This window comes from Cyanistes caeruleus, chromosome 1 (assembly GCF_971803275.1).
Source record: "Cyanistes caeruleus chromosome 1, bCyaCae1.hap1.1, whole genome shotgun sequence".
In the NCBI taxonomy this organism is placed as follows: Eukaryota; Metazoa; Chordata; class Aves; order Passeriformes; family Paridae; genus Cyanistes; species Cyanistes caeruleus.
This window is the reverse complement of record NC_141701.1, coordinates 135494145-135510342: the sequence shown is the minus strand read 5'-3', so window position 1 is coordinate 135510342 and position 16198 is coordinate 135494145. Positions and strand designations below refer to the sequence as shown.

The following is a 16198-nucleotide window of genomic DNA, read 5'->3' as shown; positions in this document are numbered from 1 at the left end:
ACTTGTGAGACTGAGTATCATGTACTATTTTTGACCAGTGTTGTTATTACAATTTCTGTCCTTTCTGCAGCACTCATTTCCCTGAAAACAGTGCACTGAGTGAAGGAAGAGCATGCATGCATACATGTTCCTAATGGGGAACATTAATCATATCTGTGTTTCCCTAAAATGAGTTCAATTGAAGAAAAGAATGAGTAGGCAAAAAGAAATCCAATGTACATATAAGCTAATGATATATAACATGTACTCTGAGGCTTGGTTCAAACCTGCTACTAAGAGTTCTCTGGGAGCACAGAACAACCCCACTAAAGTCATCACAGGCTCAATTCTTATCAGTAACAAATCCATCCAGGACAAAGGCTGGGTTACAGCCTATCTCTGGCATTGAAGAACACTCCACAGCACCATTAAACAAGTCTGTCTTAAATGTCTCTGAAAATCAGAGCACTTAGAACATGCAAGCATAGTAGCAAGAAGTGTACACAGCCTCTAGCAACAGCCATGAGGTAAATGTCTCTATGCTAAGAATCTCTGTTCAAAATCCAACCACAGAGTGAGTCTTAACTTTTTTGGTGGCATCTTATAACATATGTTTATCTGGTGTGTGAATTAAGCTGGATCCATTGCTGCTGGATATGGTTTTAAAAGATTTTCACAGCACAAACAAAGAATACATGAATGAATGCGTCTTGTCTATCATGTATTTCTCTGATTCTATTAAGAAAATTAATATGAACTTATGGTGGTAACATCAATTGCAAATTAAACAATAGGAATTATTGCACATAGTTTTATGTCCTGTTCCAGTTTCTTAGTTATTCTACCAAATTTTGTGCCTTGGCAATCCTATTATTCATTTATTTTTGAAGTGTTTCTTCTAGTCTGTCACTGTATAAAAAATTCACACAAACAGGAACAAACTGACTTCCAGCCCAGGAGAAACAGTGAAATTGAAAACGATGAAGCACTGTCAAACATAAAATGAAAACAATCTGGAAAACCATAAAAATACTTTTTCTCTTATAATTATCTTTGAAAACACATAGCACAAAATATTTCATTTAAAATGTGATATTGCAACACTCTTCATTTTAAAACATTGCCTGTTTCACTTGCTGCCCTACAAACTGTAAGCTCTTTTCCAAAAGAATTCAGGAATGACATGACAAAAACTCTCATGAATGGAATTTATGTGTAACATACCAAAGTTTCCCTTGAGCTACAGGTTCTTCCAACTGACTATCAAAATTTCTCAGCTTCCTACTAGCTCAATGCACCAAGTTTGCTATTACTTCTGAATTAAGGGAAGCCAACCAGAGTTAATGAGCACACTTGGGATATGTCCTTTTTCCCTTCTCAAGACCTCCTTGGCAGCATTGATTTGTGCAGATGGTAGAAATTTCTTTACTCCTGTGTACCACAGTGTTTTGTCTGATCAAAAGCAAGGCTTCTGCCCCAGGCAGGGCCACGAAGACAAAGTTCAGCTGGGGAAACGCCACTCCTTGGTGGGCAGCCCTGTGAGAAGGATGAACTCCCTGCCTCCAAGCAGCACTGCAGCCTCCAGCCGCTCTCCGAGGCCACATGCTGGGGGCCAGACCCAAGGCATTTGCCAAGAGCTGCATTTGGCACCTGGTGTGGAGAAGGACAGAGGGGCTGCAGTGGTTTGTGGCACAGATGTGGAAGAAGATTCACCGCTACATAATGTTCCAGGGCAGAGATCCCATGTCAGTGTCTTCAAATTAGATGGGGAACACGATGGCTGGCATGTAGGCAGCACTGCTGAGAATAGCTTTTGAAAGGGACATTTGCTATTGGAACATACTCAGCCTGGACTGAAAATTTAAATACATGGGAGCTGTATCACAGGCAGAAATCATCTGACCCAACCCTTTGCTCCAAACACCTTTTGCCACCTCTGCATTCCTAGCAAATGGAGCACAGGGTGTTGTCTCAGGACCTTCAGTTGGACACATTTTCCTATACTGATGTTTACCTCACCCTTCTGCTCCTTTGCTCTGTGATTGGTTCATAATTCAATTTCATTTAGATAAGGAGATGAAGGTAAAACATGCTCTGAATTCTGATTTGTATTATCATTATTTTGTTCTAAACATTATCAACAAGTCAAATGTGACTGACATAGCACCACCACCTGGTTATAAAACCAGTAGCTGCAGCCCTATGACAGCTAACATGTGATGTCACTTTCTGGGAAGGAGGACTGGCAGAGTATTGAAGTTTCCCCTACTGTCCACTTTGTCTTACAAGAAAGTGCTCTGCCTTCTTTTCCACCTCTGAGACAATACACAGTGCTCTTCAGTTTCCAATTAAGTAAAGGGCTGAAGACCTGTACAGCTGTGTATGCTTATTTTCACAGTGTCTGAAATGAACAGCATATATTTATATTTGCAGCGTGACTGTATGTGCCAACATACTATTTTTGTTAACTCTTCATTGGTTGTATTCTTTCTGGCAGGTTTTGAGGTGTTGGCATGTATTAGGAAGAATTGTTAAAACCTGAATCTAAGTAGGGCACAACAAACCTTTGCAGCAACATTTGAAATGCCTTTTTTTCTTACTGTTCAAGTTGGCTATTTTTATGGATTCTGTAAATATAGGACACAAACTCTGGCTTAATGCATATCTACTGGTCCTCCACTACGTTTGGGTTTCCTGACATCAAAGTTGTTTATTCAGGGACTTAAAATCTGTCTCTACTGTAAACAGTATGGAGCAGGAACATGGTTCTTCTGACATGTTTATACAGGACATAGCATAGCAGGGTCCAAAGTGTAATCACAGACTTGATATTATTGTAATATAAATAGTGCTTTAATGTTTAGAGTCACCCAACAAAGCTAGAAATTATTTTATTTCTCAATATCTGAGCAGCAGTAATTTAACTGAGCTAATTCTCACACCTTGAGGACCATGCAAGCTTTTGTGTCTGTAGTACTTGGGTCTGCCCTTTGCTAGAACTCTGCTACTGAGACTCACTTGTACAAAAGCTGAAAGGGAGAAAATGAGAGAGAGGGAAGGAGGGAAAAAAGGCATGTGCTAGTAACCCACCTTTTTCCCCAGCATTATCCAGATAATCATACCTGTAGCTGCTTCATCTGATGCAGCTGCAGCCGCAGATCCGACACGTTGCGTTTCATACCATGCAGGCTGACTTGCATTGCTGGGGCTCCAGCAGGGTGATGGGTGACAGCTGACTCCACAGCTCCCAGTGCATTCTTCCCCCCAGATACGCTGGCAGCACCTGCAATAAGCAGCAGCACAGGTTGAGCTCACAGCAGAGAAGGTGCAAATGTAATCCTTCCTCTGCCCACTGAATCCACATATACTTCACATAGATGGATGAGAAAAGCAAATGACAGATGCCAACGCTCAGTATTAACAGGGGACTGGCACCTCCTAATCCAATACATTTTGAGGGAAGCCTGCAGAGTGTATCTGTGCTGGAACCTCAGTTCTACCAGAGCACTGCATTACTCCAGGACTGCTTTCTACCACATGTAGTGGAAATGGGATAATGAGTTATAACTGCAGATTATACTAAACAGCAACAAATCAAATTGGTTCTGAAAGTAACTTCAGGACTGTCCTCCTAGGAGATGTCTGAGACCAAGTTGATACAAATTCATTCATAGGACTCCTGAACTGCATATTTGTTGATTAATCATCACAGGAGAGGGATTCAGTCAAGCTGCCAAATATGGGGAGAAAATTTCTATAGGGAATCTTGCTTCACTGCTTAAAGGACAATTGCATTATTTCTAGCCAATATCTCCAGCAGCAACCCTATAAAACCAGAGAAATGAAATGATGGTGTGGAGGAGGCTTCCAGCCATGTTGCATCCACACACTCCCTTTTAGTCTGTCAGAAAGGAATATGGCATAACACAAGGAAATAAGCCAAGACACACTCTGAAAATTATGATTGCTGCCCTCACAAAACTTTCTTTGTTAAAGAATGCTGTTCCTCTACACAGCAACAATGCCAAGCTTGTTCTTTTAAGTCCCAGGTACCTGGAAAGAAGCTCTATTTAGAGAGAAAAAGAGAGTTCCAGCTCATCAGCTAATAGAAATGTCAGCTCCTTCTCCCAATTTGCACTTACACACCTGTGTTTTTCAAATTTTTTTTCTAATGTGTCCCTTCACCCCCCACACTACCCCAGCAGACAAAATGACAGACTGTCAGTACAACAAACTTCATTTTTTAAGTCTAGTTCTACATAGTATTGCAAACTCCTCATCACACTGCCAAATCCACCTTACCCTTGATCTCAAATGGCACAAATGGCTGCTGGTCCCTGAACTACGGCCTTAACAGCCCCTTACTACAACAAAGACATTGAGGTGCTGCAGCATGTCCAGAGAAGGGCAACAAAACTGGGGAAGGGTCTGGAGCACAAGTCTGATGAGGAACAGCTGAGGGAGCTGGGGGTGTTTAGTCTGGAACAAAGGAGTCTCAAGGTCCTTATTGCTTTCTTCAGCTGCCTGAAAGCGGATTGGAAAGAGGTGGGAGTCGGTCTCTTCTCCAAGGTAACAAACAATAGGACAAAAAGAAATGGCCTAAAGTTACACACAGTGAGATTTAATAGTAGGAAAAATTTCTTCACCAAAAGGGTCATCAAGCATTGGAAGAGGCTGCCCAGGGAAGTGGTTGAGTCACCATCCCTGAAGGTATTTAAAAGATGTGTAGATACGGTGCTTAGGGACCTGGCTCAGTGTTGGAATTGGCAGTGTTAGGTTAATGGTTGGACTGGATGATCTGGAAGGTCTTTTCCAACCTAAATAATTCCATGATTCTATTTTATGATTAGGTAATTCCCTACTTCAGTTTTTTCCTTCTCTAAAGGAAACTTCTTCTAAAGAAACCTGAGAAAATAGAAAATAGCTCATCAATGGATCTGCACAAGGATTTTGGTCATCATTTGTTCCCACAAGCACACATTCTATCAAGTTTAATGAAATCAAACAAAAACCAGTGTTGTGAGCTTTGCCTGCTGAAGGCAAACTTTCAGCGCACTAAAGCACATGAGGCATCTTCTGATTGGAATGAGTATGAATCCCAGAGTGGGAAGTTCTCTCCCCATACTTCTCATCCCTCACTGTCTTTTCAACTATTCCTCCAAATATGCCTGAGGACAGCTCAGCATAACAACACACTGTTATTCCTTTTCCAACAGGTGTGGATAGCTCAAATACAGCCTTTGCAAAATTCATCTGGGAGAAGCATTCATAAAGGATGAAAATTACACCATCCTATTTTTATATATAAAAAACCAGTTTTTAAGAATCATGTTTGTTACTTTAGTTTCATTTGCAATTCTGCTCAATGAAAGCACAGGCCCTTCTGGCTGGATCCATGCTGCATACAGTGTGCCATGCCATGGGCTTCTGGAGACACGCTCAGACAAAAAGCTGTTCTAGCTTGGTGCAGGCTGCTGTAATGCTCTACCTCCCCTGAACGTGCTCCAGCTAGATCTGCTTGGTGCTTCAACAACAGCGGTCGTCATTACACTGCTGAGCAAGCTGCTGCACATTTTTGCTATACTCCAGTATGATTCAGTGCTCTCTTGACTTTCAAAGAGCTCCTTAACAGAAAGCAACACTCGAGAAATAAACAGTCCTTGTTCACTGCCATCATGTATCCACTCCATGCTTCAGCCTAATGTATGCTAATACTTCTCTGTCTACATGTACACTGCAGTTTCTCCTACAGTCAAGCATTTATTTCCCTCCCACATGCACTATTTTTTGCCTTTTTTTTTTTTTTTTAAGAGAATGGTATTTAGTTCATAAACCTTACAGACAGAAACCACCAGAGAGTCTGAAAAATGTGGATAAGCCTCCAACAGTTCTGATCCCTAGCCACAAATCTGGACTATTTTTGAAAGCACACCTACCTTTCTGCTGTTCTTTGCCTCAAGCAAAAGCTCCAAAACCTCAGCCCCTGACCCTGTGATGAGGCAGCCAAGGCATGAATCAGACCCCACCAGTCCCTCCCCCCATGCTGGACCTCAGCCGATTCACATATTTTCTCAGGAAGGGGTGCCTGCTTTCCTTTTAGTGTAGATGGACTGTGATCTGCTTCTGTAAGCAATAAATGTCTCCAACTCCCTACAAAGCAGCTCTCCTCCTCCACTGCTGCCTCAGCCACCTCTTTTGGCCATTAGGTGCTCTTGGCTGCCCGTGTCCCTGCTGCAGAGTGTGCTCAGAGCCTGGGAAACATGCAGTGGGACTGCTGACTCCAGGGGGTGTGAAACACAAGACACCGAGTGAGCAATAACGACCAGGAGCTGATTTCTCAGATATTCATATCTTCATCAAGAAAGAATAAAAGGCCAGCTGAATGAGGGGCTGCTTCATCTAGGGAGTGTAGCTCACTTTTGGAAATAGTCCCAGGCTGTAGCTTTGTGATTAGATGTGAGGCCAGATGGATTGAAGGGAAAGAAACAGCATTGGCTCCTGGGTTTTTTAAAGAAACCCCTTCTTGAGCTAGGTAAGGGAAATTCAACCTCCCACCATAATTTCCTAATACTTAGGACAAACAAAAAAGTTAACTTTTTACAAAGGCTAATGAACTAAGCTGCCATTTTAGAGTACAAAGAGAACAGAAGTGCAGAAAGAGGAAGGGTTTGCTGTGCACTCAGGTTTTAAGGCTACTCCCTGACACTTGACCTTTGCTATGATTGCAAAGACACTGCTCTCCTACCATCTTACAGATTTTAATTTTTTTTCTAAAATGCTAAGATTTTATTTTGAAGCAGGTTGGGACAAAAGGCCATTAGAAGACACACAACAATGTTTTTTCACAAATCACTAATCCTATTAAAGAGAAGCAAAATTTTCAAACATTATTTGGGGAGATGTGACTGTTACTAGATGACACTAAGTCTCTCTCAAAATAATAAAATATTCTATATATACATTAGTATGCAACTTCATCTCATTGATCCAAAATGAATTCAGGATCATATTTTGTTTGCAAATGCTGACCATTAACATTAGCAAGATCTGTCCTTGAATCTAAGCAAGCAGATATGGACTGTGATTTAATTCACAGGTCATCACAGCAAGAGTCATGCATGTGAGAAGGGCACACAGATATGCACAGATGACAAGACAGTTCACTAACAATGAGGAATCAAATCTGAGCCCTGATTGTAATCTCCCTAATTCCATCTTCCTTTTGTTATATTGGTGATGTTAGTGCAGAAAATTTTAGTCCCTGATCTCTTTCTCACGGAATACTGAAATTTTTTCCTTCCTCTTCTAACAAGGCAGCAACTAGCAAAAATCTATTGCTTTTTTTGGTAATCCATGAAACAACTGATCCCAATTTAATAAATGAATCCAGGATTTAGCCTATCAATCAATCTCCAGTTGATGAACAAAAATATGACAGAAAAGAGAGTATGTAAGTATTTCTCAGGGTATTTGTTAGTAATCTCATGGTGACTCTTACTATCATGGTTTGGTTATAGAATCACATGTTGTTTCTAAGTGAAGAGTTCCTTGATGCCATTCGTGTTTCAGGAACTGAAGATCTTTATAAGGATTCAGTCATGGGATTTCTCCCAACATTAGCAGAAGAGACATAGTTACTCTGTGGAGGGTTACTGCTCTTTGAACCCGTCCCCCATGAAAGAGCTGAGCCTAAAGCAATAAAAGATAAGAAATGTAGACAAACATTGTCTTTACAGGCTCATCTTCCTCAGTGAAAAAGCTGGGATTCTTCAGAGTCCTTAACATTTGGGGCTAAAGAAGCCACTGGCTTCTACAGACTGGCAAAGCAAAAACGAGTTAAATATAACCATTTGGTTCATATGGTATACTAAACAAAGTGTTCACAATCTAGCTATATAGAGTTATCTAGAGTTTAGAAATCTTGGTTTCTTTCCTATTCCAGGGAATGTAGTTCTCTGCTTTTTTACACCAAGCCTCCTACCTTTGGATAGGATATTGTAAAATACAATGTTGGTTCAACATTGATGAGGCAATATTAACTTGCACAAATGTTTTATTTTTTTAGAATGGGAAGCAATTCACATTTTTGCTTATCAGAGCTCTAGAAAGGATTGTTCAATCAACATTTTATATCATTTTATCTTTCAAATAGTCTTTGAAATTGCTAAAACTGGTATCTTAGTGCACAGTTGTCAAGTGGCATAGTAAAGTGAGAGAGTCACTGCCTACATGGCTGTACTTAATACAGACTGGGGTGAATTGTAGAACAAAACAACAGTCAGCAGAATAGTGTCTAGCTCCTGCTGGCATGTTTGGACCCAAGCATATTTACAAAAAGCAGAAACATTCTGTAGTATATTCGGGCAGATTGCCTAATTTTCAAGTAAGCCAAACTGCATTGACTTATTGGACCATGTCCTGAGCAATTCCAGGCACAAAAGCAGGAAAATATTCCATTATTCAAAATTATTATTTTATACAGCAATCTTCAGTAATAGCTGTTGTGGGTTACAATACTGTAGTATACTGGGGTCATCACACCTTGTTTTCCTTACCTACTACAATTTAATTTTGTGGCTGAGTCATGTTGGAAGGACAGGATGTAGGGATGCAGGTGCTGGAGTTGTAACTATACTTTATAGCACTGATAGGGATCTGTGCAGACTGCTGGCTGCATGGCTGCTCCCACTGCCTTATCCCCTTCTCCCAGGTGATGAGAAAGGCATCTATAGCACAAACTGAATGCTGGAATCCTTACTCATATGCTGGATAAGCACACAGTCATGTGACAAAGCCAATGTCTCTGCCAGTAAGTGACAGAAGATGATCTGGCCTTTGACAGTAAATTAAGTCCCCACCCTCCATCTCCCCCACCATGCTTGCAGATGCAGCTGTCAGATGTAATGGTGTCACATCAGGGATGTGTCAGTCATATGATAAGGTAGTGAGCGAGGAGTATTTGGGAACAACAGTGCCAGGAAATGGCTGCTGGTCAGATGAGCCACACTGTTCTACTGTTCTTGTGGGCTGGGCATGGCTTCTCAGGGAATCCCTGAGCTTTTGCTTTATGTAAGGTTGTTTTTCCAGTTAATATTATTCCATTTCTCATTTAAGTGAGTGTACATTCACACATGCACACACAAATCACTGAATAATTCAGCCTTAAAGGGACCTCTGTAGGTCCAAACTCCCACTCCAAGCAGGGCTCACTTAGATCAGGTCCTCCATACTCAGTGCCCCCCAACCAAGTACTTGTCTGAGCAGGTACCATCACAGAGAAAGCAGAGAGGCCACTGTTTGCAATGGTACAAAGAGGAACATAAGGCCCTGTATGTACTGGTTGTGAGGGTTTTGTAAGTGCTTTATATGAGGTGAGGCCTATGCAAGTGGGAAATGCCATAAATTCTCCATCTATAATGACACTGAAATAGGGAAAAATCTTAAGATCATTTTGCAGCTGTTTTGAATAATGACAGACTTTTCATCATATTGTCTGAAACTGAAAAATTACAACTTGTTTCCTCAAAGTTTTAGGTACTCCTTTCCCCATCCAGAGTCCAGCAGGAAGGGAAGAGTTGGAACAGCACCAAAGTGGCTTGGGAGCAAAGCTTCAGTACCAGGACTTCAGCTATTTCTCTCTTCTATGTGGTTGATAGTTTCCAGGTCTAGTTTGGTTTCTGTCGATTAGGAGGACATAGTGCATTTCCAGACAAACAGGAATCCTGAACGTGAGTTCACAGCTCCAAAAGAAAGTCTAGTTAGAAGCATAATAGATTTGCTAATTAAATGTGTGTGGTTTACTACCTGCCAGAGCACAGACCTCCCTGTGGGAACAGCACTACCAGGAAGCAGGGAACTGCCTGTATTTGCATTCAGTGCATGACAAAGGTGAAGAGGAGCCTTTAAGCACATGAATACCCTGCAGACTTCTCCAGCAGAAGCCCATACACAAAGAGCTTCAACCACATGGAGATCCTCTTTCACAACAGTCTTTTATGCACTTAACATCTCTCCAGGTGGGATGCTAAAACAAGATCAGCTCTTACTGGCTTCATAATTGGTGCTTGCCCAGAACAGTTTAATGCATGCTAATAATTAGTAACAGATCAACGTGGCTTAATTAGGGAAAGTGCTGTCTTGCTGACTGCTAAACTTCTTGGTGTTGTTACATCCATAGTATCCTAATGACAGATGGACCTTAGAAAAAGTTCAGGTGACAAGAAAAGGAATTAAATGTTTAGTCTTCTATAGCAATCTGGACACATCTAGGGTTAAGGACAGAAATATATACACCCTATAGACAGGATAAGTCACTGGAAAACTCACCAGATGCAGAGGCTCTACATCTCATTTAAATCATTCAGCACAGGTGTGAAATTCGTTCCAAATACCATCTCAACCTGTCAGAAATTCCCCTCTTAAAGATGTGATCGACTCCCATATCCTGCACTTAAACTTCAGTTCTGACAGTACAGCCATGGAAATTTAAGTAAATTTGACATTTCCATAAGCTGGGATATTTGTAATGTTACAGCTTTTCATATACTTGAATAAGTTGTAAATTAAAAGTGAATTATCTTACCTGCAGTGTCAGTGCTGCTCTTGCTGGACACAATTTTCATCATCTTCTCACTAAGTAATAACAAGAAAAAATTTAATTTTAGTTTACTAACTACTAAAAGTGCAGTGAAGATTATATTCAACAAATTAAATGGCCTTGTCTAACATATATTTTTAAAATTTAAATCACCAGTAATTTGTCAGTCATCAGTAATATTTTTAAATCACCTTTTAGTATAAGTTAAGCAAGGAATGGAGTATAAGCAGTAGAAAGCACAGAGATGTAGCTACATAAATTCTTTTTATGTCAAAGAAGAGTAATGCAGTTAATATCCATCTATCATTTGGCATATTCTTCCTCTCTGCCTAGCATTCTCATGGAGATGATAACGAGACTTAAAAATGATTGAGCATTCAAGATTCTTTTTACTATTACATTCAAATATATTTTTGTTGATTGGTTACTAAAATCATTACAGATGAATTCTGTTTTTACCTAGAAGAATCTTTGCTATTACTTGTATTTGGCCCTTTAAAAAGCGCAGACTGAACAAGACCAGTTAAACTGGCAATCTGTTTCTCCATGGCTTGTATCCTCTCTCTGTAAGACAAGAGAACCGTTTGTTAAAGCCAGATATATTTGCTTTCAGACTTGTTTTTCTAGGTGAATGATTACCACAGGATTGGAAAGACACTACAGAGTTCGTGCAAAGGCCCTTGGATACCAGTTTGCATATACCTTATTGCAGCAGCTTACCAATCTCGGTTTGGACAGCTTGTGCATCGTAACAGACAATTTTAAAAAATCTGCATAGTTAAAAAGAACAAAACAAACAACCAAGTAATAAATGTCTAATGACCCCACAAGACAGGCACCTAAAACAATTTGTTAATGCCTCTTGGAAATAGTGAAAAAAAACTTTTTCAGCATTACATGCATTTTCTCTTTTACCTACTCTGGGCCAATCATTTTTTCTGTACTTAAGGTTTCAGGATTAAAGACTTTACACTTCTTCTTGTTACTATTTTTACTTTCCCCAGACCCAGGATTTTTGTCTGGGAAGCATTTAATCTGCCCAAGCTGACTACTTTCCAGTCCAAATCCTTTGCACCTGACATCACAACTGTCTGCTTTGAAAAGGACAGAAATGTAACATAGAGTCACAGGACACCAAATGCAGACTTTATGGCAACATTATAAAAAAATGTATTTTCTTTTGTGGACATATCCTGAGAAATTCTCAAAAAGCAGAAGAGATGTAGAACTACAGTAAGTATAATCAGTATTTTCCATAGGAACCAAAGGTTGCTAAACAAGAACAATAACTTTTTTTTTGGATGTGAAGGCTAATATTTGTGTGTTTATCTGTTTGCATAAATGCATATATTAGTCAGGTACCAGGGGACTTCCTCAGTCAGCTCCAAACCAGCCTTTTGCTCACAGAGGTGCCTCCTTATACGTGCCAGAGACACACCACAACATAGACACACATCAATACGGGACCTTCTGAAAAGGACCCTCTATTACTGCACTGAAGTGTGTGGGGGTACAGAAGGAAATTCTAACAGCAGACTGTGGGTTTGGAGGATGACTGGGAAGAAAACTCAAAAGCAAGTAGTTAAAAACAGCAGCAGCAATGAGAGAAGATGGGACAGACAAACTCAGACAGAGACTCAGCATGCTGCACAAACCATCCATCACCACTGCAGCATTCTGTGCACATGGGAGCAGCCAAACTGACCACCCCAGCTGCAGTTGCTGTTTGGTGGCCAAAAAACAGCATCAATCAATAAGACTCATATAAACTCAAATGTAGGTACCAAGAACAGCCAAAAGCAAGCTGACATGATAAAAAGCAAGTAACCAGCCCCACTTGCAGCCAGACAGATTATCCAGGCTAATTATTTCATTCACATTCAGGGAATGAATGAAGTTTCCTGGGCTAGCACACAAATACCATAGCCAGGAGAGACTCAGAGACACCCAGAGGTTGAGAAAACAGGGCAGCAAAGCAAGTAATGAGATGCTAACAGACACAAAAAGGAAGAAGAGAGTGCTCAGTCAGTCCCCAGTCAGCAGACGTGTTCTTACTGCAATTTAATGCAGTGCACGCATCTTACTTTTCTGTCTTCATGTTGAAAGGTATTTTGAAGGGTGATGAGAAGACTAGTGAATCTGACCCAATTAATTTCAAACCAAGAAATACGTTACAGAATTTCCACTATTACAAGTTTTAAAATAAGAAACTGGTGCAGGCTACAGTAACCTTTGGAACAAAAACAAGTACTAAAACCCAGGGATAAATATACTCTAACAAACTTTAATGCAGCATTTTTGACACTTAATAATGAAAACATTTTTTTTTTTCCCAGATAATCATCACAAAACCTTCCTGGAACTAAATTCAACTGAAAGTCTATCTGTTTTACCAATTCATAAATACAATGTTTTTTTCATCCCACATTAGTTTATCTGGAAACAATTTTCTGCTTCAAAAGATATTATGGCAACACAGAGCTGATCTTGTCCTTTGCCATGAAATCTAGGAAAGTATGTTGTTAAGAGGGAGAGGGATGTTCCAAGATAGGAGATGATGAAAACCGAATGAAATACTGGAATCAATTGCACAGAACACATTATTTTTCATATGGTAAAAGCATTAAGAATGTGAAGAATCTACATGTGCTCTGGAGTTATTCTCTTAGAAACCAGGCAGATTTTTCCTGTAATCATTTCACTGTAATACCCAGACTTGTTACAGCCATTAGCACCAAACATTTCGAAAACAGGTGTCTGAAAGGAGGTGCCTTTTAGGCATTAAGTAGAAAACCCTGATTTTTGGAGGTGGTCACACTGAAGGTGGTGGGAGGTGGCACGTTCCAGCATGGGCAGGGAGGGATGTGGATGGCCTAGTGGTGGGGCTGTAACCTGGGCTGGCATGGCTGGAGGGCCCAGTTCTGGCACCACAAGGCCCCGGAGGAGCAGGGACAGGATCTGCAGTGGACCCCTTTGCCTCCAACTTCCTTGGGAAGGGCTGGAGCAACCTCTGCTCCAGGAGGGAGAAAAAAATGCTTTCTTCATGCTGTGCCAGGCCAGGATCTATCAGGGATGCCAGCACTGCCATGACAAAAATTGTGCATTTTTGGTTCTCAGCACTGTGTTTTCTATCCCTCGTGGTGCTTACCATGACAAAAATTGTGCATTTTTGGTTCTCAGCACTGTGTTTTCTACCCCTCGTGGTGCTCACTGCTCTGGAGAGGGGAGATGGGAACAGCCAGTCCCAGCAGCTCTGCCGGCACAGGGCAGGCCAGAGTCCCATGGATGGGGCAGCCAGAATCCCATGAATAGGGGATCCAGAGTCCCATGGATGGGGCAGTCAGAGTTCCACAGATGGGGCAGGCCAGAGTTCCATGGATGGGGAAGGCCAGAGTTCCATGGATGGGGCAGGCCAGAGCCCCGTGGATGGGGCAGTCAGTCTCACAGATGGGGCAGGCCAAAGTCCCACAGATGGGGAAGGCCAGAGTTCCATGGATGGGGCAGGCCAGAGCCCCATGGATAGGGCAGGCCAGAGTCCCACCAGTGGGGCAGTCAGAGTCTCACAGATGGGGCAGGCTGCCACTCCAGTGACATGGGAAAGACCAAGGTTCCCAGGGCACAGGACAGGCTGGCACTCCAGTGACACAGGGCAGGCCGGAATGTGGAGCACTAGGACAGAGGGTCAGGCAAACAAAACAAAGTGGTGCCTCTGCTTGCTGCCACCAGAAGGCTGGTAGCCCAAGAAGAGCCAACCCGTCTCTGCTCCCAGATTAATTTCCCAGATAAAGCTACATCTCTCCACCACCCAGGAAGAGCAGGGAGGGTCGGTTTTAAAGCAGTTAGGAAAGAAATGGCTATTTTATCAGCCTCAGCACAGAAAGGCATTGTTTCATTGTTTTCCTGTGAATGCTGGGAGAGTCAGAGGTGGCAGCATGGTGGGAGAGGAAAAGAGAGGACAAGGTCAGAAGCGACGCCCAGCAGAACTCTGTCAGACTTGGCCTTGGCTTCTCACAGACCTTTTCCAGGAAGGCAGGGACAGGCCACTTGCCAGCCCTCTTCTCCCCAGCAGCCTGACCCACAGCTCTGGCTCTGGGTATGTCCAGCAACCAGGGCCCTGCCTTAGTATATCGTGCCCCAAATTCAGCAGAACCAAAGCAAGCCCATGCTTCTCTGGTGACAGTGCACTGATATGTCAGATTTCATCACTAGATTTATTCTTTACAGCTTCACTGATCTTTCATGTTGCTCCTTCTACTGCAGTTAACTGGAAGTAATTCCAAGAAGGGGTACAGCATATTGCTGAATTGGTATCACTTGTCACAGCAATGCTATTTAAGTGTGCCGTGTTACTTGCATGTTACTTCCCTTTCCTGGGGACATCTTTACTATTCACATCACTGAGAAGGTGATGTACACACACAGAATAAAACTGGTCTGTGTAACTGTTCATTCACACTCCTATCCAACCCCAGGCTGTGCAGCATATCACTCACAACAGATGTACTTAAAAACCAAATCTGCACCATGGACAAGCTGGCACACCTTCCTGGAGAAAAAATTTCAGCAGCTTCCTATTTTATAGTTAAGCTCCAAATGAAGCAATGTAAAGGGGGTCAGACAGAGAAATACACATTTTTTCTATATTATCCTATGATAGAAATATTTAATTATAATTTTTTTTATCTCACTGGGAAAAGAAAGGAAAGAGGAGTCTTTCTTTCTAGGCTGTCTTTCCCAATGGCTTTTCTAGAATCAAGTGAAGGTGTCTTAGACTTTATTGCAAATTCCCCCAAAACAGATGAGTGGATGGGAAAGGAAGGAACCAAAGATCAGCAGAATTCTTCTGTATTCTGCTTTCTTGCCATAGAAAGATCTACACAGTGAATATTTCAGTCCTCTAAGGAGAAGATTGAACTCAAACCTTCTACATCTTGAAGCTAAAGGAGATAAGGAAGCTCTGAAGCACACCAGCTGTTAAACTATTTGACAACTCTTATCCCAGAGCCTGTATCTCATCTTCATACAAACAGTTCTTCTAACAGAAGGAAGACAAAATACAGTTTACCTTTCCTCCTCCTGTATTGGTCATCTGACTTCATTTTTTCTGCCTGGTTATTCAACACCTTTTACAGAGGAATAGCCAGTTTTGGCCCTGTGGAAAGTGTCTGAGAGAGTGTATTTGTAAAGCGCCCCCTTATAAAATGCTCAGCGCATTGCTGATGGAGTCTCTCACTGTTCAGGACTTTACAAAGTAAGGCCATTTTTCCTAATGCATAGAGAGTCCATCCATACTTCAACAAATGAAACAATAAAGTGGTTTGTGGGGGGAACAATATCTAACAATCTACACATGGCCACTACACTTTAGTCTTGAACTGCAAGCCATGAGCCAATGATGTGATCACATTTTTTGCTCAATCCAACTATCATCTTCTCTCACTAGTATGGCATAAAAAGAAGAGGACAAAAGTGTTCAGGCAGAAGAGAACCACAGTACACCCTGAAAATGCTTTTGGAGAAAAAGTATTCTATAGAGTTATCTTGCTGGTTTAGAGAAGGAGCATTTATTATATATACATATTTAGCACTATCAAATAATCTAGAATTTTGCAGCATGTGTTA

General features: G+C 41.4%; 1 protein-coding gene across 50 annotated transcripts in view; it reads right to left on the bottom strand.

Annotated features, from left to right (window-relative positions):
• KIAA1217 (KIAA1217 ortholog) overlaps positions 1 to 16198 on the bottom strand; it is a 361365-nt gene that overhangs the window by 29841 nt on the left and 315326 nt on the right. For 34 of the 50 annotated variants that reach the window (XM_086860806.1, XM_086860862.1, XM_086860878.1 and 31 more), the window contains 3 exons: positions 11036 to 11140; positions 10562 to 10611; positions 3102 to 3262 (listed from right to left, as the gene is read on the bottom strand). In XM_086860806.1, the coding sequence (XP_086716932.1) occupies positions 3102 to 3262; positions 10562 to 10611; positions 11036 to 11140 (316 nt within the window). The remainder of the gene's footprint in view (positions 1 to 3101; positions 3263 to 10561; positions 10612 to 11035; positions 11141 to 16198) is intronic. The other 16 variants (XM_086860894.1, XM_086860923.1, XM_086861074.1 and 13 more) reach the window with 1 other exon arrangement.